General features: G+C 39.7%; 1 protein-coding gene across 2 annotated transcripts; it reads left to right on the forward strand.

The window, feature by feature from the left end:
- The first annotated feature begins 9,504 nt into the window (after positions 1–9,504).
- On the forward strand, positions 9,505–14,109 carry LOC141777767 (uncharacterized). 2 transcript variants are annotated; one of them, XM_074652312.1, is made up of 6 exons: positions 9,505–9,555; positions 10,295–10,330; positions 11,056–11,165; positions 11,253–11,399; positions 11,959–12,060; positions 12,963–14,109. In XM_074652312.1, exons 3-6 carry the CDS (start codon positions 11,094–11,096, stop codon positions 13,269–13,271), a joined length of 630 nt encoding a protein of 209 aa, XP_074508413.1. In that variant the 5' UTR covers positions 9,505–9,555; positions 10,295–10,330; positions 11,056–11,093; the 3' UTR covers positions 13,272–14,109. The 2 variants fall into 2 exon arrangements, with proteins under 2 accessions (XP_074508413.1, XP_074508414.1); XM_074652313.1 differs by lacking the exons at positions 9,505–9,555; positions 11,959–12,060 and having other exon boundaries at positions 10,270–10,330.
- The last annotated feature ends 11,857 nt before the right edge of the window (positions 14,110–25,966 follow it).

Raw genomic sequence — 25,966 nt, forward strand, 5'->3', positions numbered from 1 at the left:
TGTAACAGGATTACAAGTGAAATGCTAGCTGTTGTGTGCTGCCGTTGGTGTGCAAAGCACAGTAGCCTGCTCGGATTACCAGTATAGTGTTGAGAGCATGTCACTGGCTTTAAGTGAAATCTACATTGACAACCTTTGAGGAAGGACCATGCCTTTCAGAAAGTTCAGCTAAAACGTTTTTTAACGGGATTCACAAACCAGGAGAATAGATTTTCTCCCTCAGACAGGAATGTGTAAACCTGAAAGTTTTACCAAAATGAAATATAAGAATTCTCACTTACCTCTGGTGGTATTTATGCAGCAAGTTTAAAATGTCTGTTTCTACCGCAATGCAATGTCTGTGAACCTACTTTTCTACTCATTTCTCCAGATTTTTTTTTTCCAGTTTTGGAAAACGTATCTCTTGCAATCCGGGTTTTCCAGGATCGGGGGAATCCTTGCCCCAACTCAGGATTGTCATGGCAATACCATTAACCTGGATGGATGTTACACACGGAATCTAACAGGGAAATCATTAGCAGTGTAGCAGGATGAGTCCTGAGCTCCATCAATATTGTTAGACTATTTTAGTTTTAAGTAAAAGTCTAAACTCCATTTCCTCTAGAGATTTTTTCGATCCTGGATGTTTGCATTACTCTTGACCACATCCTGTTATTTTTCCTGATAAAGCGAAGAGACTGTGTTCAACATCAACATTCTTCCTGTAATTAAGTTTATTGTTATAACTGTTGTCCCAGATATCAGAGGGAAACTGAACATTTTAGTCATTCATAAAATTTGTTCTATGAACTATTTTCTTAGTAACTTATAAAGAGAAAAAAACATATAGCCTGTCAGTTAATGCCGGGTACACACTACATGAGAATCAAGCTGATTTTGGGCCCGATTCTCCCTCCTGAAAATGATCAGCAACACCCTGATTTTTTGATGGTTCTAAAGATTTTCTTTCCAGATATTCCTGTGGTTTGAGGTATGTTCAGAGTGTTTTTTACCCCCGATCGGCTTGGAAGTCCATCCTGGCAGCACCGATTTTAAATCGTAAATATAAAACATGTTCAATATTTACGATGGGATATCCTGTTGGAACCCCGAGGACAGCCGATGAAGCTGTCACGTGGGAAAGAACGATAGCCGATTGAGAACCAAGCTGACTGAAGCAGTAGGACAACAACTGCCGTCATGGAGGCTGCGGCTAATGTATGAATTAATGCAAAACGTGAAGCATAAAGTAGTAGTAAGATGGAGCTCAGAAATGGAGGAAAAACTTGATTTGTGGCAACAATGAAAGTGTTTATTTAACATGTCACCATGACTTCATCCATCCATCCTTCATGAATTTCCAGCACAAAGAAGTGCAGAAACTAACATCTCTAATTCTTCCTGCCCGTCGTCCGCCATGTTTGTTTTCATAAAGTCACGTTTGAATGTGAGAGATTTTGCGAGATTTCAGGTTTTTAAGAGGGGACTCTTGTTGTTCATGAATTAATCTGTTAGTGTGTGTTGTGCTGTTTTGGCCAAATTGTTGCTTACCACACACTATAGGACCAAAACTGTTAAATTTAAAGGTCCCATATCATGCTAATTTTCAGGTTCATACTTGTATTTTGTGATTCTACTAGAACATGTTTACATGCTGTAATGTTAAAAAAAACCTTTATTTTCCTCATACTGTCTGCCTGAATATATCTGTATTCACCCTCTGTCTGAAACGCTCCGTTTTAGTGCATTTCAACGGAATTGCAACGAAATTGCGTTGCTAGGCAACAGCTTGGGTCCATGTTTACTTCCTGTCGTTATTTACATACACTGCAATAGGAAATAAACTGGGATATGTTATCTCGGAGGTCTCCGGAGGCAGTTGCAGGGTACCGACGGGCCCGAAGAGCAGCAGCCACTGCCGTGACGGAGGCAAAGCAGCGGGTGTGGGAGGAGTTCGGAGCAGCCATGGAGAAGGACTTTCGGTCGGCACCAAAGTGCTTCTGGAAAACCATCCGGCACCTTAGGAGGGGGAAACGGGGAACCATCCAAGCTGTGTACAGTAAGGATGGGACACTGTTGACCTCAACTGAGGAGGTAATCGGGCGGTGGAAGGAGCACTTTGAGGAACTTCTGAATCCGACCAATACGCCCTCTATGGTAGAGGCAGAGCTGGAAGCTGATGGGGGACCATCATCAATTACCCTGGTGGAAGTCACTGAGGTAGTCAAACAACTCCACAGTGGCAAAGCCCCGGGGGTTGATGAGATCCGCCCTGAAATGCTGAAGGCTCTGGGTGGGGAGGGGCTGTCTTGGATGACACGTCTCTTCAACACCGCGTGGAAGTCGGTGACAGTGCCTAAGGAGTGGCAGACCGGGGTGGTGGTTCCCCTTTTCAAAAAGGGGGACCAGAGAGTGTGTGCCAATTACAGGGGTATCACACTGCTCAGCCTCCCTGGTAAAGTCTACTCCAAGGTGCTGGAAAGGAGGGTTCGGCCGATAGTCGAACCTCGGATCGAAGAGGAACAATGCGGATTCCGTCCTGGCCGTGGAACAACGGACCAGCTCTTTACTCTCGCAAGGATCCTGGAGGGGGCCTGGGAGTATGCCCATCCAGTCTACATGTGCTTTGTGGACTTGGAGAAGGCATATGACCGGGTCCCCCGGGAGATACTGTGGGGGGTGCTGCGGGAGTATGGGGTGAGGGGGGCACTTCTCAGGGCCATCCAATCCCTGTACGCCCAAAGCGAGAGCTGTGTTCGGATCCTCGGCAGTAAGTCGGACTCGTTTCCGGTGGGGGTTGGCCTCCGCCAGGGCTGCGCTTTGTCACCAATCCTGTTCGTGATATTCATGGACAGGATATCGAGGCGTAGTCGGGTGGAGGAGGGTTTGCAGATCGGTGTGCTGAGGATCTCATCGCTGCTTTTTGCAGATGATGTGGTCCTGTTGGCATCATCGGTCTGCGACCTCCAGCACTCACTGAATCGGTTCGCAGCCGAGTGTGACGCAGTCGGGATGAGAATCAGCACCTCTAAATCTGAGGCCATGGTTCTCAGCAGGAAACCGGTGGATTGCCTACTCCGGGTAGGGAATGAGTCCTTACCCCAAGTGAAGGAGTTTAAGTATCTCGGGGTCTTGTTCGCGAGTGAGGGGACGATGGAACGTGAGATTGGTCGGAGAATCGGAGCAGCAGGGGCGGTATTGCATTCGCTTTACCGCACCGTTGTGACGAAAAGAGAGCTGAGCCGGAAGGCAAAGCTCTCGATCTACCGTTCAATCTTCGTTCCTACTCTCACCTATGGTCATGAGTGTTGGGTCATGACCGAAAAAACGAGGTCGCGGGTGCAAGCGGCCGAAATGGGTTTCCTCAGGAGGGTGGCTGGCGTCTCCCTTAGAGATAGGGTAAGAAGCTCAGTCATCCGTGAGGGACTCGGAGTAGAGTCCTTGCTCCTTTGCGTCGAAAGGAGCCAGTTGAGGTGGTTCGGGCATCTAGCACGGATGCCTCCTGGGCGCCTCCCTTGGGAGGTGTTCCAGGCACGACCAGCTGGGAGGAGACCACGGGGAAGACCCAGGACTAGGTGGAGAGATTATATCTCTACTCTGGCCTGGGAACGCCTCGGGATCCCCCAGTCAGAGCTGGTTAATGTGGCCCGGGAAAGGGAAGTTTGGGGTCCCCTGCTGGAGCTGTTGCCCCCGCGACCCGATCCCGGATAAGCGGTTGAAGATGGATGGATGGACATTTAGAATGTTTATGTTAAAACTGTGAAATGGTCTATGTATTGTATATTTGTGACATCACAAATGGACAGAAATCCTAATGACTTGTTTCAAACGCACAATTTCTGAATTCGGGCTGTGTGTATTTCTCTGTTTTAACAGTATTTATAAAGCACTTAAACCTGCTTTATAATGTAAAAGACATGAAAATTTCACTTTTTACAATATGGGACCTTTAACAGAACATGTCGTTATGTGGGTCTCTCTCACATTTTCAACATTTTGAAAAATCTCTTAGTGTGGGCCAGCATCATGATATGTATTATGATCCTAAAACAGTTTTGCCTGAGCTAGAAAATACCTGGAAAATTAGAGGACATTATAATTTCCACGGCATGTGCAGTCAGTAGATGTGTCAGTAGATGTGTAGAGGTTAAAATATAACACCGCCGTTCATCCTGAGCAGATGTACTCTAATACCAAAGAGCATAGCTCCCGAACTGAATCCTTTTCTTAAATCACAACAACAAGTGTAGTCTCTGGTGAAGCTATGCTTTTGCCCCATGATGTTGGTATTGACTTTGATCCCTTACGGCCTGGGGAATAGTGATACCTGTGAGCAAAGTCGTTTTCCCTCCTTCTCCATTATTTTGCTACCGTCTCCCCAAAGTAAAGTGGTACCACAGTAATTTGATTACAAACAAAAGAGAAAATACAATGTGTTAATCTGAATTTGATTCTTATTAAATTGTGAAATTACATGTTGAGTTATTTGGATTTTTCATCGAATGAAAAATACCTCAACAAAATGACACATGTGAATCTCACAACGTATTGTTTTCAACCTTTTTGAGTTCAAGTTTTATTCTTCTGGGCTTTCATAAAAAACAACATTTGAACATTTGTGTGCAATTTGACACCGAAACAAAAGATTTTTTCTCGGGGGCAAATTTATAACAATCTTCAATGGTTCTTACTTTTTGTCTCTCGAAGGGAAAATGGATGGAGTTTTTGAACAGACTGACCCAACCTCTGAAAAGATAAATAAGTCACTTAGTAGAGGTAATAGCTGTTGTTTTCACTTGGGGGAAGTGAATAGGCTGCAAATGTGTGTGAGACAAAATGGCAAAAAGAACATTTCAAGCATTCCCAAAAGAATCAGTGAAGTCTTTTTGTATATTTTTGCTCTTGTTTGGGGAATGCACGTACAACTCCTGTGAAATGTTAAAAAACAAGCGACACATGTGACAGCTGGAATATTCTCTACACAAATGGTTTACTCTAAAAATGACTGTGAGATATAAACCCAAAGTCACATTTGCATTTATATAGTGCACAGTCTCCTGCGTTATGAATCATTACACTCTGGAACAAAAGTCTCTAGATAATAGCTAAGATGTAAAAACTAAATGTTATGTCATTGTTATCTCTTGTGCAGAAGCTTTTCTTTTCCTCGTTTTGACATTCACGCTTTTTTTATTATTATGTTGATAATCCTCATGGAACCTATAATTATGTGTTGAATGGATCCTCACCCCACCAGGGAAATCAATTAAATCTCAAAGGCTTTTTGTTTAATTTATGAGATGGGATTTTAATTCCACTGGCTAATGAAAACTAATGAAAACTTCCATTCAGATTTCAGTCATAGATCAGCATATCAATAGCTCTAATGCAAGGCATTTTAATACATTAACCAGCTTAATTTGGAGCACGTGTTTTTGTTTATACATCAGGGATTCCTTATCAAATATCACTATCCAGCTTGTCAACACATACTATTTGCACCAACATTTACATTTCGGTTCTTTATCTATGCTCTCTTCGAAGCAGCCAGACTCGGTAGAAAAAAACAGTATAGATAAGTTTCACTTTCAGTTCAGTTCCCCGTCAGAAAATATTCTAAATATAGCGCTCTAGGGCTGCAACTAATGATTATCTTCATTGTCGATTAATCTGTTGATTTTTTTCTCGATTAGTTGTTTGGTTGATAAAATGTCAGAAAATGGTAAAAAAATGTTGATCAGTGTCTTTCAGGGCTGTTGATGGACACATTTGTGGGTGCAGAGTTTGAACTTTCAGCTCACAGGGTTGCCCTCTAACCACAAAACCAACCTTCAAAAGGAGTGTATTTCAAAGCGGCCGATGATCTTCAACAGCAAGTGTAATTTATGGGTCAGTGTAGCCAAGTCACGGTATATTAATTCTGAGACTTGATGCGGGGCCATCGCCAATGACTGGGGCGAGTTGAATGAAATGTTGAATGGACTCCCCTCGCTCGTTGCAGGTGGAAGTGAATTCTAATCCGGCAATAGTGCTTCCCAGTTTACTAATAAACCACTCGGATTGCAGGATGGAGGCCGCGAACATCCCTGCCCGCTACCCCGAGCAGTGAATAAAGACCAGGATCAAGGCCAAAGTCTGAAACCAGACTCAGGGGTTCCGACCTTGAGGTTGCAAAGTCTCCAAGCGTACTCGCTGAGAATAATAATGATAACTAGCCTGTGTGTGTGTGTGTGTGTGTGTGTGTGCGTGTGTGCGTGTGTGTGTGTGTGTGTGTGTGTGTGTGTGTGTGTGTGTGTGTGTGTTGGTCTCATTGCTGTGAGTTCTCCCACTACTACTGCTACTATACTTGTAGTACTACATAATTGGTCTCATCCTCTAGGTGCTGTACACCATTTAATTGAAGTACAACCATTCTAAAAACCTTTTCAGTCTAGTCCGGAATATCCATGCTGATTATTCACACACACTGAAACTTTAAAGGATCTCTATACAACATTCAGAGCATTAATATAACAGCAAACAACTATTTGTAATGTAAAGATGTAAAGATATAGTGGAGTAATGTCAACCTGAGCAGAGAATGAAGTCGCTCTCCCTAAAATAAAAAATAAATCTTAAATCTATGCAAGATCAACACTCAAAATGTAAATTTCATTTTTACTTCACTTAGAGGCAAACAATGACCACTTAAAGTAACTTATGATGACATTATTATGCCTTTATAAAAGATTATAATTTATTACAACTTTGAGAATTATAACACACTATGATCCTGGCAAAAGAAATGTCACTCAGTGACCAGCAATTATGAAGTATTGTGATACTTGACCTTATAAGTAATTATAAAATGCTTTATAATGTGTTCTGATTACTGTTATAAAGCATTATGAATATTTATGAGCTTATGACTATAGTTATAGAGTGCTATAAGATGTTTATAATGCATTATAGACATGGGCATCATAGAGGGTGTTAACCTGATGTTTAACTAAGAACTAAAATATAACTATGGTAAAGGCAGACGAATAAAAAAGTGGCATTGTTCCCTCTGACATATAGTGGAGTCAAATATTGAAATACTCATGTAAGGTAGAAGTACCTCACAAATAGAAGTGTAAGAAAATGCAGATACGCACAAGTATCACAATATTGTGTGTGTGACACTGTATTTATTCTTTTCTATTCTACTGTATTTAAAATTGACAAAGATATTGCTGGAACGATTTCATGGTCGCCAGTAACCTCTAATCACAGTTAATAGTGAACTCTGGTAGAACTTTGGGTTATTAGCTCTGTTAGCACCGTTAGCTTTGAGCCACCGGCTCAGCCGTTGCCATGTTGAGAGCTGTGTGGAGGTAATAGAAATGCTCTGAATTTTAAATTTAGCACCTTTAAGCATAAAGCAAATGCCTTTATCTCCTCCCATGAAAAGTTGCTGCAAATACCGAGTCAAAACATGTTTTCTTACTAAATGTATCAATATTCACAATGCCCAGATGAGATGCTTTCAATACAGAATCCATGTCTTTGTGTATATTCTTTTTGTACATATATTCTTCCAAGCCATTCACAGTTTGAAGCAAAAATACATCAGTACATTATACTTCATATCTCATAAGATAGGTGTGTATTTTTGTAATACCTGTGACATTTGCTTGGCATTTGAATCCACCTCCACATCGTTGTCATGCAGGACGTACAGGAATCAGATTAGCCATTTATATTGGATTTAAATCTCAGGATCAGAATTTCTCCTCTCAAAACACCCTCGAGTTGAATTCCCGTTGACATTTGCGTCCGGTGATTGCTATTTCAGATAGGCGTGACACCTATAGCATGTTATTTAGATGTCATTTGGATAACAGATTGCGTTTCAACTTCCACAAAGATTACTGTTGAAATTTCCTCCTCGCCTTTTCTAGATGGAGTTGAGAAAATGCGGTGAAGCTGCCAGGCAGACTGACACGTCCATTACATGTAATGTTGTGACAGTGAGGAGTCGGTCGCAAATGAGAGACTGCATGTGTGAGAGTGGATCACGTCTGTGTGTATATTTGTGTGATTAAGATTAGATTAAGATCAGTGTAAATGTGTGCGTGTGCATGCATTTTTTGCAGATGTTCTGTGTGTTCTTACATGTCTTTATCTGTGTTTATATGTATGAGTCATAACAAATCAGTGGAAACATGTTTGAGCTTATTCTGTGTTCACACGTCCATCACTGTCTCACAAATGGAAGCGTCTCTTCTCTGAATGACAGAAAGCGCACCGCCTCTCTTGTTTACTAAATGATCATCTTGTGCAGTAAGCCGTTTATTACTGGAATGGCCAAACCTGTCACCTAGATATTATGTTTATATACTACTAACTTGACAATTACATTTTGAGAGGAATTGCCAGGGGTGGATGGTGGACACACAAAGCCCGGGACGTCGTCAAATCATTCTGTGTCAGTCTGTGGTTAGGTTTAGGCAACAAAAACCCGTTGGTTAAGGTAAGAAATCAAGATCATGGTTTTGGTTAAACGTTAAAAAAGAAATGTTATGTTTTTAGGTCACTGTTAAATTTCTCTGTTATCCAAGATCACAGTCTTTACCTTTCAATTCAATTCAATTCAGTTTAGTTCAATATGCTTTATTGGCATTAATGTAACAAGGACAATATTGCCAAAATAGTTATGTAGTAGTAATGATGATATCAAAAAGGAAAAGGTACAATTCATAAAATCAAGAAAAATAATAATGACATTATAAAGAAAAAAGTATAATTCATCAAACCTTTCTTTGAGTGCCTGAACAGAAACACAATAAACGCTAGTGTGCCTTAGTGCCTTTTTTTTAAAATGTTGACGTTACAATCAGTTTTTTCTCAAAGTGAAGTCAAAACTGCTCTTAGAAGTGGGAATCATTGGTGTTAATCAAATAAAACCAAAAGGTTCTAATATTCATAGTATTGATATAGCAGCTATTTGCTAAAGATATAGAGGAGTAATGCCTGCCTGAGCAGAGAAGGAAGCCACTCTCCCTCTGTGTGTGTTGTAATCCGAGTTTCTCTATGATTTGTTCACAAAGCCGGGCCGGTGGTGCATACCTTTTAGTGCATGTGAGCGTGCCCCACTGGCTAGCTCAGGGCCACGCTGCTCTTCAATGCGCTCATATGCCGGTTACAGCTGATAATGCTTTCCCGACCGTCGGCGCCGTTACGAAGTGCACTGTAAAAACTGGGATTGGGGTTAATTAATATTTAATTAATAAATAATAGTAACTTTTACATAATAAAAAAGACTTTGGGTAGTTTGGAATCACATTGAGCTGAATTGAACAAATTAGAATGATTTATTAATTGTATTTTACTTAATTTTGTTTGAGTAAAATCAGCTGCGAATCACTGAGTAGAACTTAATTATATTTTATCAGTTACATTAACGATGCAGAAAATTGATAGATTTTACTCATTGGGATGTCTTTAGTTTTAATCACTTTACTACACTTCCGCCCACGGCATTTTGGCGCCACATGGACCTCCAGCATTGTCTGCCACACATTGAGGGACCGACATTTTACCGTTTTCACAAAGGTAAGACCTGTTTTTAGTTATTAACGAACAATTTATAGCCAAGTTGCTGTAGCAGTTTAACATTGTTTTACGTTACTGCAAGTTACCAAAAATGCCAACTTTACTGCACTGTAAGTCAAAAATCAACTAGCTAATGTTAACTTTAGCTAGGCCTGTATTCATAGTCAGTCTGTGTTATCTTTGATTCAACTAAAGGCATGGACCTAAAGAGAGACTGACTCTGTGTCACAATTTCATGTGACTTTCCCAGGTATAACGTTATACCACATATAATGCCCTTTGAATATACCAGCTAATCTACTTTTACACATGTTCATAGGAGCTTCCACCCATCCCCCACACTAACAAGCTAGCTAACGCCAGCAAGTAGCCAGACCTCACACCTGTTTAATTATGCATTAACATGCACAATTAAACTTAAACAAACAAACTTTCCTGCTCTCAGAGGTGATTCATTATAAGAGATATTTGACATTACTACATTTCGTTTTCTCAAGTATACTGTTAAAAGCAGTTACCAACTTTTCAGCTTTTGTAGCCTAAAATCAGTAGTTTAATCAGGGTTTGTCATTACATTTTGAAAGTGCGTTATTTCCTCTTTCTCTCTCTCTCTAAAGTTCGTGATTGTGTTTAGTGAATGTTCTGGTTGCTGTTAATCACTAATTCACAGAGCCTCGCAGTTTAATGTCTCTGTTCACGGTGCTATGAGGCCACAAAGCTAATATGAATGTCTTTCCAGGTGCATCAAGAGTCTTTGACTGAAATCTATCAACAGGTATGTATCACACTTATATGCAATACACAATCTGATGTGGTACAATGTTTCACATACAGTACATGTTGTGTAATGTTTTGTACACCGTTTGTTTTGCAATACAAAATTTGGTTAATACTAGCTTTTTTTGTATCAACTTTTGCAGGTTAGAAAGCAGATTTGCTTCAGTTTTGATTATCAGTGATGTTCAAAAAACCCTGTAGTTCCAACCTGAATTTGAATTAAAGCAGCAGAAAATGTAAAATACTGATCATTCATTTCTCATAGACATATAATTAAGCTATGATAACACATGGTTTGTGCATACTTTTCCACACCCTAGTTACAATTTATATTAATCACATTAATCACATGTTCTTCTTGTAATATTGTAAATAATAGTAATAATAATTTATTCTGAATTTTTTTTAGATTTCAGACAAAAACCCTATAAACTAAATTTTAATGTAATATATACAGTATCAACACATACTAAACAACAAATACTAATATTACAATTATGTTATTGATTAAATACAGAATAAGGAAATATTTGTAATTGGCAAATTTAAATATACTTTAATTACATTAACAATCTAATTAATAAATTAATTAGTTCTATTTTTTTTTCTATTCTGGTGGCACACTCCAGCCTCTTAATTAAGTTACTCACTGTATGTCTTGTCTCATCTTTAAACTTCTGCTTGTGATGCTATTGAACTTTTGTCTATTCACATTCTTGTCAGGCTGGCAGAGATGTAGGCAAAGCTCCGAGTGATGATTGATGACCGAATTGAGAAGTTGGTACTTCCATCAGGAATCCCGCAGTGTACAGTCAGATGATTTAACCCAGAAGGTAAACAATCAGCAAACACGGATGTCATAAAATTGTATAATAGTAATATTTGAGGCTTTAAAGCTGGTTTTATTACTGGTCTTTCAGATCCAGGATGAGTTTCACAGAATCACAACTGTGCACCTTGAATCAAAGTGCATGTCCAAGCTGGATGAATACACTCCCAGGCTTCTGAACCTCTTCTACTCCAAGGGCGGAACCATGGGGTTGAGGCTGCAGGCTATCCTACTCAAGGTATCCTTCAATGAGTATTATGTTTGTTAATATTATTTTTTAGGAATTTTGTGATCAAACCGCTGGAAGATAATTTGGTAGATGATATCAGATTGATATCACTCACATGTCTGTACTATAAATATGAAGCTACAACCAGCAGCATAGCTTATCATAAAAAACTGGAAACAAGAGGAGACGGTCCAAAGTTAACAAAATTTGCCTACCAGCACATTGAGAGCTCACTGATTAAAATGTAATGTGTTGTTTGTTTAATCCATACAAAAAGAAAGGTGTAAATGTTGTAGTTTTATGGGAGTTTATGTGCTATGCACTCTTTCTTTGATGGGACCAATGACCTCCTGGAGTCCCCGCTGGTACCCTGGAAACCTCAGTAATAACGGGAAGTGTTTCAGTAGACTGGTCACTTGGACAGCACATTAAGGATGCTTGATAGGAGTTTGTTAAACAGTAATATAAGCCACTTAGTGTTAAAAATTGCATCTTCTGGCCAGTTTGAGGTCAGTGGATGATTTTTACTTGAATAGAACTTGAACTATGTTTATTTTTGTCATTCCAGGCCCCAAGCCTTCCAAGCATCAACATGACCAGAGATGTTGTCATTCAGTGTTTGATGGTGTACCTTGGGGAATCGACGGATCAACTCTTAAAAGAGTATGATGTAAGTTGAATGTTAAAATATAAAGAAACTGATCTCTCTCTCTCTCTCTCATTTCTCACCTTGTACAGTATGTCTTGGGAAGGTCAAATAACACAATACGATCTTAACTCTATTTCTTCAGTAATTTTTGACAAGGTTTTTATAGGTTTGTTGAGTCGTGTAAGTAATCATTGTCCTCTCTGTGTGTAAAGTCTTTGTTTTCCATTACAGAATTCGTACATACTACTGTAGAAATTGGTGTTACTAAATGCTCACCATCTCATTCTGATTTTACCAACTGACATAATTCAAGTTATCAGTAGTTGACTTCTTCTCTTTAAAATTTGGCCCTAAAAGTTCCTAGCTAAGAGTTTTTTCCTAAGAGCTATTCACAAAGCAGCTGAGAGACAGTTTTACGGAGAGACTGAGGCAACTTCTAAAATAAATTAAGGAGCAGAGTTGATCCAGTTGCTGTGGATTACTTCAAGTTTCAGGAGTGAGCGTACACTGCCATAGAGGACTGGTTGACAGGTGACCAGCCTGTGTTATTGAATGTAGAATAAGCTATTCATCAATACACAAGTGCAAGGAAGAAATTAATTTATGGAGCACTGGATTGATTTAATTTCAAAAATTTAATTTATAAATATTTACAACTGTGAGTCAGTTCAGACCATCATCTCTGGTGTCACTGAATTGTTTTGATTTGTTGGTGATCTGATTGGATCTTTTTTAACTTACCTGGCATAAAAATATGCTTTTGCAAGTACATTATTTCAGATTTTTCTAAAACACTGATGTGCAACAGCTTTGACAGCCCCAGATTTTCTTCTCCAAAGGGTTAGAAGCAATTTGGGAGATGTTCAATTAGGACCTTCTCTATCGGCTGCATACTCTGAAATACAATGTTTGTGCTATTTCAGGATGCTGATGAAGACAGTGTGTCACAGGACCTTGCTGTACAGAGGATGAAAATCTACAACATCAAGACTAATACTTCAGAGGTTCCCGGCGACATCGGTATTGTGATCGAGGGCATGAAAGTTCTGACTGCTCTGGGTAACTTTCCAAGGGCTTGCTCCTTGCTCGTTGGGCTGGCATATGCAGTGAACCTCGCCTATCCAAAGGAGCTCAGGTACACGCTTGAAGTCTTCCAGAAACTCTTCCTCAAGCTGGATTGTTTGAATTTGTCCCCAAAAGTGAACAGCCTCAAGAATAAGCTACTAGCTTAAGAAAATGGACCCTTGCAGAATGAAGGGAATTGTTAAGTAATTGTGAAAACTGTCACATTGTTACTTTCAAGGGTTAGTTATTTTTGTAAAATGCACAAGTTTCAGTGTTGCAGGTGGTTATTTAGAAAGAAACAATCATACTCATTTGAGGGGAGTGGTATTATGTTTTTGACTTAATAATGCCACAGGTAGCTGTTCTTGTACCTTGTGATTCTACTGTGTACACCAGGGATGCAAATTTAATAGGTTTTAATTGGGGAATTTTAACAAATGAATAATGTGATTGTCCAGAGTCCTATTTTAGCCAGTAGTGAAGATGTAAGGCAAATGTAAGCACTTGACCTTATCCCAAACTGTAAGTCAATTAACATGTGATATTTTATCGCTTACTTTTAGCTGTTTGAAAAACATAATGGCCCTGAGGATTTCAATTAGTGCATGTCATAAAAAATAGTTCATATTCAAATTTAAAAAAATAATTGCAGTCTGAAAACATACAACGTAATTTAAATGCAATAAACTATCAGGACTAAACCTTTAATCACATCCAAAAAAAGGAATCTGTGCCTGTAATAAAGTGATGGGCAGAGGTTATAGGTCATTGTGCAGTTTTGGTAAATTTAGCCTTTTCATCACTCCAAGTCTGTCAAGTAGTCTCAAGTATACATTTGTCAGGTAAATATTAATTGTATCCCTGTTGTACACATGCATGGTTTCTTTCTTTGTTTTATTATAGCCCCTCTCTACTTTATTGTTGTATGTTTGCACTTTGCACTTGAAAAACATTGGAGAAACTTAATAATTTATAAATGGCTCAAATAAATGTTTACCTGCTGTACTTATGCATTGTGATCTGTTGGCCCAACCGAAGTAAACTGTGGCACCAAAAAGGCATGATATTTAGTAGATTAGACATAGAAAATTTGTGGCAACAAAGTGACAATCAATATTATTGAGTAGATTAGACATAGAAAATTTGTGGCAACAAAGTGACAATCAATATTATTGAATGGATTCAAGCAACAATGTGTTAAAATGTTAGTTGATATTATGTATTTTATATAGTGAATCCAAATCATTTTTACCCAAATAATTAGTAAATATAAATGAATTTCCCCCAAATAATTAGTAAATATAAATCAATTTTACCCTGATATTCAGTAAATATAAATCAATTTTGCCCAGATAATTAATTAATATAAATCAATTTCACCCAGATATTCAGTAAATGTAAATCAATTTCACCAAGATAAGTAATTAATATAAATCAATTTTACCCAAATATTCAGTAAATCTAAATCAATTTCACCCAGATATTCTGTAAATATAAATCAGTTTTCCTTGTGAAATTAATTTGGATTTACTTAATTTATTCAATACTTTTTAATCAAATTTGTAGTAGTAAAATCTACTCAATTATATTACGTGTCACTTTGTTGCCTTAATTTTTTTAAGTTAACCATTGATCACATTTTTTAGGGTGTGTAGCCCTCCGGTTCCCCCCTCAGGTTAACAATGTTAGCTCTGTCAGCAGTGTTGCCGTTGTTTCCCACCGTTAGCTGCTAGCCACCGCCGTGTTGAGAGCTGGGTGGAGGCAATAGAAATGCCCCCAATCTCATATTTAGCACCTTCAAGACCGTGTGCAAGTCACCTATACTCTTCTCAACCTTTACCTGTATCATCTTCTAACGTATCAAAGTAAATCCGACCGGCTGCAAAATTCTGAATCGGTCTCGCTTAAATCTCTAACCGTGATAAATATACATGAATTTGTCAAAGTCATGTTGTTACAGAAACATCCTGCAAGGACATACAGGGTGTCACCAGCAGCGTTTACATTAGACCATTCCTATCACAACATCAGCTTCTCCAGTGAAAATCAGCAGTTTCACGGTATTTCCTGAATCCAACCGATGATGGACAAGTACCCAGAGGATCAACCCAATAAATTAGCGGAACGGCAGCCTAATCATGTTAGCGATACCCGCAGACATCTGGTAAACACTTCAGCTGGAACCATGCAAATGAACTCTGGCGTAATGGACGGCCAATTATGATTTTGACTGATGGGGCGAGCAGAGGCGGGGGGGTTTGGTGCATTTGTGTGTTTGCGAGAGAGACATGTCTGACGTTTTTTATAAAAACAACATACTGTGCGTGTTGTTCGTGTATGTATGCTCATGTATACTGTAATGTGCTTGTGCATGTAGACATAAGATGTGATTGTGTGCTCATTGCTGTGTGCATGCATGTCACATTTATATTCATGTATTCATATATGTATTTTTGCTGCATTTTCTGGGTGTAGATGGCTCAATGTTTGTGTATTTGTATTACCGTCAGTCATGCATGTGCGTGTTTATGCGAAGGCACATGTAGATAAAGTATCTTTATACACACATTTAGCTGAATACAAAAATGTGCAGAGAGGACTTTGTGTGTGTTTCTGTGTGTGTGTGCACATGTGCACTCCCCTGCAGACTTCCTCATCTGTGTGTGACAGCGTGACAAATTTACATTACAGAGCTCACCTGTTGACGTGCACGGGGGGGGCGAAAGAGATAGCTATCGATATTGCCATGGTAACTGTCGCCCTGCTGTTCCCGGCGACCCACAATGCAGAGAATGTGTGTGTGTGTGTGTGTGTGTGTGTGTGTGTGTGTGTGTGTTTGGGGGGGGTGCTGTTGCTTGTGGGGGTTGGATGTTCTTTTCCAGAGGTATAGTTGGCGACACAGCGGGTAGGTGACAGGGATTACAGCCTCAGCCAGTGGTAAATAATGCGGCCATGCTGCTAGTCCCTGTGCAGAAAAAGCCTCGATATTTCTGAGTGGTTGCCTAGGCAACTAGGAGCAGAGAGTGGCCCTAATTTTGTGTTGGACTCCCTGAGACAGATGAGCTGTTCAGTGTGTTGAGCAGCTCTGTTCATGTATGTTAGTATTAGGAAAGGAAAGATATAGTGAGCGGTAGAGACTACATCTCACACTGCTGCTCGACACATATATCAAATATGTACGATATTTTATATCAAATGAACTCTCTTTTTGTGTGCAATCTTCCACAAGGAGGTCAGAGGTCAGTGGGCTGGCTTCTGCAGGATGGAAGTTTGCCAGTTACACTGATAGTCGGCTCCCTGCAATCTGCTGCTTCTGCTTTCTTATTGACTGAAGCTTTATACTCGGTTTAAATCATTTGTAGCTTTGGTAGGACATGCTTTGGGATTTTGAACAAAAATCCTGTTTGCATGTGAATGAATTAGAGCTTAATTAACCCCAATGCTCCAATGTACAAATTCATAAAACTGGAACTGTACATGGGCTTACAATATATGCAAATACAAAATGAGTAGACAGTTAGAGAGAAGTAGAAGTAATATTATCCTGTGTCCTATCAAAGCTTCGAGCACTAAACTCCTCAGTTAAATGCCAGTTAAACATACCTGTCATGTGGCGGCTGTGGCTCAACAGGTAGAGCGGGTCGTCCACTAATGGGAAGACAATGAACCCCAAATTGCTCCTGAAGGCTGCCATCACTGTATGAATGTGTGTGTGTGAATGGCTGAATGTTAAAGACCCTTTTTAGTGGTCGGAAGACAAAGAAAGGCACTAAATGAATGCAAGTCCATTGATCATTAACCATCATGTCACATGTCACAGAAGACGTCCGTGTACGGTAGCTGGGATGGTCCAAATTTGGGAGCGTATGTGATAAAAGGGTGTCTTTTCTGGTGCATGTCAACCAGCAATGTCACGTCACATGCCACCAATGTGTGGTTTTACATAGAAAACAAAACACACAGGTGTTTCGACGCATATCATACACCACCGCTGCTTTGCTCTTAAAAGATCTTAAAAGCTAACATCATGATAGCATAACAATAAACAAGGTTTCTACAGCTTATGGTGGAGACGAGGGTCGCGTCTGTGTCGGGTTTGTTCAGTTGTTTATAGGTACAACGAAAACCTAGCATTTATCTGCTACATAAATAACTCAACTGCAAGCCTCATGTCTCTGGTTCCAACCCTTTTTTTGTTCCGGTGAGCAACACAATACACCCAAAGGACAGTTCCTGTGTGACGTATTAGGACCCATCACTACATCCCTCCTTCTAATTAAGAGACATTTCTTGTGGAGATGCAGAAATAACGTTACTGAACACAGTTATGAAAAACTCTTCTCCACACCTCAACATATTGTAACATGTTAACAGTTTGAAGGTTCAAGTATTATCAAAACAATGATATCTCTATCAATAAGAACACTTACTGTATGGCTATTCACTTTCACTTAGTAGCTTATATATGAAACCATTGCCATATACCACTGGTATGAAACATTTTCCAACATATGTTTCTGTAAACATTAACACAATAATCAACACATCTTTTCAAGTATCAACTTCTCTCTCTCTTTTCTTTTTTTTCTGCGTCTGTGTGTGCATATAAGGGATGGGGTAGACTGCCCAAACCCTTTATCTGAGTGTGGGGATTATTCTGCCCCAGTTTTCACTCAGTGTTAGTGTTCATCTCACATAGTCCTTCAAGAATGCTGGAGTCACTCTAACTCTAGCTGGATAACGTCTCTCACACAATGGAGTCTGTTGACTGGAGTCACGTTGGACCGCCGGTGTGACTGTAGGAACAGGTGTACTGACTGCATCTGGAGTGTTGTTTTCCTGCGATGTTTCAGGTGCGTTGGTACGCTTTTCAGGCGCCACAGAGGTTGGCGAGAGGTGGAATGTGTTTCTCCGCAGCATGCCTCTGGGCGTCTTGATGATGTAGGATCTCGGAGTGTCTGCTGGAGACACCAGTGTGCCTCTTTCAAGCATGTCCTGCACTCATAATCTGTTTAACTTCTGACACCATGTTCAGTTGTTTATAGGTAAAACGAAAACCTAGCATTTATCTGCTACATAAATAACTAGACTGCAAGCCTCATGTCTCTGGTTCCGACCTGACAATACACCCAAAGGACAGTTCCTGTGTGACGTATTAGAACCCATCACTACAGGGTTGACTTGGCAGTTTTGTGTTTCTTATAGGTGACTTATGTGAGGGGTGTCCATAAAGCGTTTTTCTGTGGCAGCGCTGGCAGGGACACCAGCGCCTTGCTGAAAAGTTCAGAGAAAGTGCTCAGAGCGGCCGCATAATAAAGTTGGAGCACTCTGAAAAAAGACGTTGGGTGCAGCGGTTTTTCTGTAGGCGGTTGCACACACTCTCTCCTCACAGGGAACAATTGCAAAAAGACGCTGGCGCTCAGGAAAAAAAACGCTGTGTAAACACTCAGCCTCACTCTATTAATCTATATTGGGTGAATAGCCAATTTTCATTGAATTTGCACTTCCCCATGTCGCCGCCATCTAGCAGACAGTGCAGCTGCTCTGAGCATCCCAGCAGCAAACAAAATATGAGTGTTGTTGGTTCTTCTATCTATCTATCTGCTTGACATTAATGCGAGAGGCGTTTGGTAAATGATTGTACCAATTATTTTGAGATTTTAAATTGTATAAAAAACAATTCATAAAATTCTACTTCCCATGTTTTAGCATTTTATAAGACTTTTGAAAGATTGATTTAAGATATTTTGATATTAAGGCAAATTTTAAGGATCCGGGGGAACCCTGAATACAGAATAGGTTCATTTGTCTTACTAATGAGCCATACGGGGTTCCGAAATGGATTAATGAGTATGTTTACATGCACAACAAAATCGCAGAAATGATTAGGTTTTTATAGTATAGAGTATTGTGTGTTTGCACATCACATTACATGCTGGTTTCAGAAACCTGGATAAGCTCCTGTCCTGCGAAAGCAGAAAATTGTAGCAGGAGAACCTGACATTGTGACATGTGAACACCGCCATGTGCACACAGATGCATCCTGAGTCAGAGTTATGAGGTAGTTAGTCAGTCAAACAGAAATATGATAAATGATGATCTACAATTGAAAATGAAAGTCTAAAGGTGTGATCAGACAAAGGAGGATACGTGAACATTTTTCTCACTTGCACGGACGGACACGCCTTTGCCTATATTTGCGCCGTTCCATTGATAAATTGTAGTGTTGCTCATGTCCTCTACTGGTGATCAGAGAGAGATGCCAAATCCAGCAGGGATGTAAATGTAGCAGAGTGAAGGCAGCGAGAAACCAAGCTAGGTTCGTCCTCAACTGCTGTCAGTGCAGATATGACAGAGTGGCTGGATATCCACAACTCAAAGACATGTCTGCACCAATGTAGATCAGAACAGGGATGTAAATATCCAACCCAGTCTCACTCCCAAGTCGTCAAATACCTCCGATTAGGAAGCTCCCCTCGGCATCGGAAACCAACGTACAGAGGCACCCTTTAGTGACAGTAAGTGACAAACCGGGCTTTCAACCAACTCCAATGTAACACCACTTGCAGCGTTATTCTACGGCCTGTAATAGCGTGAGAGTCCGCTCAGGGCGGGCAAAAAGGGTGGTGGTGAAGTTTATTTTGAAAGGACACTATGCATGTAACGAGCGAATGTTGACACGGTGTCCCTGGTCCGTCTAAAAGTAACGCAAGAGGGGTACCCTGCTCGTCGGTCTCCGATGCCGAGGGGCACTGACCAAGCGGTGGTATTTGACGAGACGGGAGTGAGAATGTGTTAGAATATCCTTTTTTTTTTTTTTTTTTTTTCATGTAAACGTTATATACCAAATATGATGAAGACCCATGAAGATGAAGATACCGGTGTGTAAACATACTGAGTGAATCTAACCCCTTTTATATTAGCCTCTTCAAAAACAAAGAATATCCTTCATCACATTTCTGTCCAAAGAAGTAACTGAAAGATGCCAGCCTAATTTAATTTGAAAGAGTCAATATGTTGCCTAGGAGACAGTAATGCACTGCCCGGTGTCTCATCTCCCACACTCAATAATTCATATGCTTTATACTCATTAACAAACGACCTTGGAAACTCCGAGCGGTGGAAGTGACTCATTATTTGACTTTCCAAAATGTTAAACTGGTTTACTTTCAGCACAGACGGACAGAAATTATATCCGATTTTGTTGGTAGACTCTCTCTCTCTCTCTCTCTCTCTCTCTCTCTCTCTCTCTCTCTCTCTCTCGCTCTCTCTCTCTCTCTCTCTCTCGCTCTCTCTCTCTCTCTCTCTCTCTCTCTCTCTCTCTCTCTCGCTCTCTCACACCATTTATATATGGTCACTCAACAAATAGCCAAGTTCTGCTGATGATATGGTGACAACAACAGCAACAACAAACAAGTTCAGTAACATTAATAATATCTTTCACTTTCTGTCCCTCTTCTTCGCCCTCCCTCTCACTAGCTCAATATCTCTCTGTCCCTCTTTGAGCATCTTTCTCTCGGCCTCTCTCTGTCATGTGGTGGACAATAAATCAATAGTGTATCATTGAAGGAGACATCTGTGGGAAAGTGAGGAAATAGGAGACCTCAGGGTTGAGAGAGGAGAGAGGCCGGGCAGTTGGATCATCAAATGAAGTCTGTCTTTCTCCCATGGGTTACTGTGTGTGTGTGTGCGTGTGTGTGTGCGTGTGTGTGTGTCATGGTGAGCCATAAACTGCCTCACTAAAAGAGATGAGATAAAACTTTTTACTGTTATGCATGTGCATGTGTTTGTCACTGTGTGTGTGTGTGTGTGTGTGTGTGTGTGTGTGTGTGTGTGTGTGTGTGTGTGTGTGAGAGACTCTCTCTGTGTTACGATGTGAGCCAAAACTGTCAACTGAGAGATGAATTGAATTTTTTACTGCCGTGTGTGTTTGGGAGAGAAAAAGAAAAGAAAGATGGGATGATTAAATGAAAGAATCATATTTTCATACAAACATGCGTGCACACATGTCCGTCCACCTAATGTCTCTCTCTCTCTGTCTGTTATTTAGTGTCTTTGATGGAAGGTGTGCTTCATTCATTATGTATCATGTAGGAGAGTGCATATAAAACATTACCAGACTCCATCAAATTCCAGACAGTAAACTGTCTGGCATCGGTCCCACTAGCACCGCCCAAGGCAGCCTGATAAACACTCACACACACACACACACACACACACACACACACACACACACACACACACACACACACACGTGCGTGTGAACACACTCACATGGGAGTAAACCAAAGTACTTGTATTCAAATATTGATCCGCAGGCTTCTGTTTCTAATTCAGCCACACTTATGAAATTCACTTACAAATGTACATCAAAGAGAGAAGGTAGCCGAGGGTGACGGTCTGCAGCGAGAACAAATCTGTTGCTTTGTAGTAAATGTGTGTGTCTGTGTGTGTTTTTGCAAGTTCTTTCAATAGAATTCATTTTGTATCCAGAATCCCCACCCCTACTCTGTGTTGTGTGTTACTGATGTTGTTGGTTCTTATTTTGTCTGCAGTTATGTGTTGGCAGAGAATTTTGTAGTAGAGTAACTTTTTCCACAATAACATCGTTGTATCAGAAATACCTTTGTAAGTCTGCCACAGTGAGTGACGTAGTACAACGAGCGACAGCAGAGCAGGTGACGTACTATATCAAGCGACTATGAATGAAAATAAGTTGAATAATTACGGGTATAACAAGCGAGAAAGTCCACTACTGGCAGTTGGAAAGGAGGTGGATGGGTCCAACAAACACCGGACTTTCCCCGAGATCGGTGTTCATGCCCCGTGTGAAACGCAGTAATTTCTTGCGTTTTTGTTATGTTTTTAAGGACTTTTAAGCCAAACCATGATGTTTTTTTACAAAGTTTAACCCAGTAGCTTTGTTGCCCTAACCTAATTAAGTAGTTTTGTTGCATTTTGGTTTTATTTTGTTTCAGTGTCGTAGCCATTTTAAGCCAAACTATGATGTTTTTTAACTAAACCTAACCCAGTAGTTTGGTTGTGTTTTCGTTTTTGTTTTGTTTCCATTTACAACATTAATCGCAGTTTAAAACTGTTTAAAACTGCGACCGTAACACGGGAGAAAATATGTTTCCCTCAAAACGCATTTTAGTTATGCAGTTTAGTTGTATGGGAACGTAATTTGGTGGAAGACAGGGTTGATGCGTGTGTGACTCTCAGTATCTAAAGAGCTTCGAGGGTGGTGTCCTTTTTAAGATCACCTTTCCAAAACCAAAACAGAACAGTAGAAGTGTGAGGAATAGTAGAAATCTAACAGTGTTGCTTGTCAAAGTATGTTTTTCTTAAGCTTTCAAACCATCAGTCGGTTACATTAGAAAGAATAACTTACACAAACAATGCTTCTCTTTTATATCCATGTCTTATATCGATCTTCAGCGGGTGGAGACATTTTTCAACCAACTTTGGGAGTTTACCTTACATTAGCTAGCTTGTTACGGCTAATTTAAATCTGCTAGCGAAGTCCAAAGCTGTCGGCTAGAAATGAAGAGGTTTTCTTTACTTATTTCACTTTGTTTAAAAAAAATACTGTACATTTTAAGTGGTAAATTTGCCACAGTCTTGAAAGAAGTCGTGTTGGCATTACTTTAATCTCATATGTCAACCAAGTAGTTTTAGTTACTTACTATAACTGTAGATAAATGTAGATGCAATATGACAATATTGACAATATTCTAGAAATAAATCATTTTGACAATGCTCATAAAAGTCTTACTTGAACGAGATTCAGGACCTTGATCTTGATCCAGAATCATTCAATCAAGTTGTACATTCAAATGCAATGAAATGCATCTGCCCTGGTTCTCTCATCCCTTCAAATTGATATATAAAAACAATAATTACCAGATAACGACAGTAAGAAGATATTCTACAATAATAAACAAATCACTGAGTTATTTAAAGTGCTTGTGCGTTACTTTAAAGTGCTTGCTGTTAAGTAGCCGCCAACAGTAATTAATAACTACTGCAATAGTCATAAAAGATATCAGATAATAAAGTTTTAATATCTCCAAAGGGAGTAATAAGAATCTAGCTTGAGAGCAGTTTGCAGTTCATTCCATTTAAAAGATGTATGAATGCAGTCCTGCCAAGATTAGTACATAAATAAGGAGTAGTCGGTCAGTAATTATTGGATTGTGTACCATAATTGTGAGATTTAGATGAGAGAGAGATGTGAGGGTGCGTATAAACTTTGGCACTAGATAAATATCATGAGATTTACATGTAATTATCCCTCCGTGTGTACAGACACAACACTCGTATTTCAGGGTAATGTCTCTCACAGCAATGACAGTACAGTGAGATCCTTTCATGAGTGCAGAGAAAGACTGCTGTCGTGGTTAAAAAGACAACATTTATCCTTAAAGTTGGACATGTTCCATGTCCATCCATTATTCCCACCTCCTCACCCTAAATTTCTGCTACACTTCATACAGTAAAGGCTCATTGCTTCCAGCACTGACATTGAAAATTGGGTCAACACTTTATAATAACCATCAGTTCTAAATGTTAAATTGATAGTTAATGCAGGATGACAACTGCTCCACTTGTCTTAATCTTTAATCTTAATCTTTGCTTAAGTGCTGGAAGAATCAATCTTTGTGTTCCAATCCGTGTACTTCCGCAAGTACACTTCAATATAGTGCACTGTGCACACTCCGTACTTACTTGAGTAGTGCGTGAATTTCAATGGGGTAGGGTCGTCTCAAATCGAATACTCTGCGGTGCACTTACCGGAAATGACGATCGCAACATTTCACTACGACTCGCTACCCGCCAAAATATCTGCCTGCTTTGTCGATGAAAGATATTGTAGACGATGTTGGAAAGCTAGCATCATTTGAAAATAGCATCACCCCCCCCTCCCTCTCCCCTCCCCTCGTGGGCTTCTTCCAAGGCAACGCCCCCTCACACACACACACACACATGCACGAGCACCGCCGCATCGTAACTACTTCAGACACCGAGCTGAGAGAGGACCTCAACTCAACAACGCTACCTCATGACGAGTAACCGCGGCAGTGCTACTGCAGGGCTGAGTTTTCTCTTCCATTCTCCAGGAAACGTGCGGCGGTGAACCGCTTTGAGTTCAGGCTGGTGCACGCCAAGGGTAGAGAACCTGAGGCATCTGATTGGTTCTTTCCGAGCAGACCGCAGGGCAGTGATTGGTAGACGTCTTTACAGGATTACAGCAGCTACAGATGACGGCTCTTTTCCGCTCCTTTTTCAGAGCTGATCAGTAATGGATCGCTGTCGGGGTGTAAAGACCATTTCAACCAATATAACAAATAGTGGAGACTGGAGAACATCGTCAACCCTGCCTTTAAGAAATCAAAATCAAATCAAATGAGTAGACGTGAAACGCTATAACTTCCATCTATAAGGTGCGGTGTTCAGCAACGTGACAGCTGCTGCATCCTCGGCCGCCATTTTCACAAGTTTGAATAGTGGTCGTGGTCCCTCAGCGGGCCCTCCTCTTCCTCTACGTAGCCACGATGGCGACCATTGAGTGTGAAAAGTGTCCAGCGTTCCACACTCAACGTTTTGACTGTTTTGAGTACAACATTTTTGAGCACTGCATTTTGCCATACTTCTCAGTGTGAACGCACTTATGCACTCAAAATAGCAAGTGTACAGTAAGTACGGAAGTACGCGGATTGGATCACACAGAGTGAGTCCAAAAGATGAAAGAAAAGATATCCGCACACTTAGATCTAGATGCAGTATTTCACTTTATTCTAAGATGTCGCTCTGTCAGACCTTCATCAGAGCATACATGATTGATAGTTAATAAAACTCAGTTAATAGTTATTTTACTGTCAACAAACAATTAACTGATAATAAATGATCAACAATTATTAATAATGCTATATTTATGTTATTTTATCATTAGTTTGTGTAATATGAAATAATTAGTTTATAAATTCTTTATTGTATTATAGCTGATAGGAGACGATAACCATTAAATTCTGATTACATTAGTAAAGTATTCATTAACCGTTTATTGTTGTACACATTATAAGATTGTATATCCTATATTAAATATTTGTTCATGATTACCAAATTATCTAAACTTTAAAAAATTGTTTGTAAAACATTTATAAACATTACATAGATAGATGGGCCAGAAACCAATTATTAATCATTGACAAATATTAATTAAATTAATCTAAATAATGTTTAGAGATGCTTTACAAAGTATTTATTAACCATTTAACAAGATATTATAATCATCAGTTGCAACTTTATAATAGCATTAAAATAATGTTTTAGATGGTTTATAAACCAGTTATTAACCATTAACAATATGTTACAAATATCTATCAATATAATGTTTATAGATGTTTTACAAGAAGTTTCTTGAAGGTTTTTCCAAATAATTTCATAATTATTAACAAATACTTAATATATATAGTACATAAAATGTTATATATGCAACAGTAAAATAACTATTAACTCAGTTTAATTAACTATCAATTTACCATTTATAAATGATGGGTATTATAATGTGTTACCCATATGGGCGTTAAACATAAATTGTGAACTGCAGATTCATCCAATATAAATATAATATATAAAGTCCTATGAGGAGACCGAGCTGACATAGTAACACATGCTTAGACTGTAGCATTTACACAGGGTTAATGTGTTCATGTGTCTGTGCTCATCTTCACGCCCACACACAAGCTGACCTGTTTAGGATGTATGATGCATTGATTTAAACGTGTTGCCGCACTTCCTAAACTCCCCGACTGCACAGAATGAATGGCTGCTTTCATTCATGTGTGTGTGTGTGTTAGCC

This window comes from Sebastes fasciatus, chromosome 11 (assembly GCF_043250625.1).
Source record: "Sebastes fasciatus isolate fSebFas1 chromosome 11, fSebFas1.pri, whole genome shotgun sequence".
NCBI classification, from domain to species: Eukaryota; Metazoa; Chordata; class Actinopteri; order Perciformes; family Sebastidae; genus Sebastes; species Sebastes fasciatus.

Bases quoted from the DNA above. Each gene is read 5' to 3' on its own strand.
- LOC141777767 (XM_074652312.1), top strand. From the start codon at position 11,094: ATGACCGAATTGAGAAGTTGGTACTTCCATCAGGAATCCCGCAGTGTA. The intron at 11,166-11,252 runs GTAAACAATCAG...CTGGTCTTTCAG, and splicing joins CAGATGATTTAACCCAGAAG to ATCCAGGATGAGTTTCACAG. The intron at 11,400-11,958 runs GTATCCTTCAAT...TTGTCATTCCAG, and splicing joins TGCAGGCTATCCTACTCAAG to GCCCCAAGCCTTCCAAGCAT.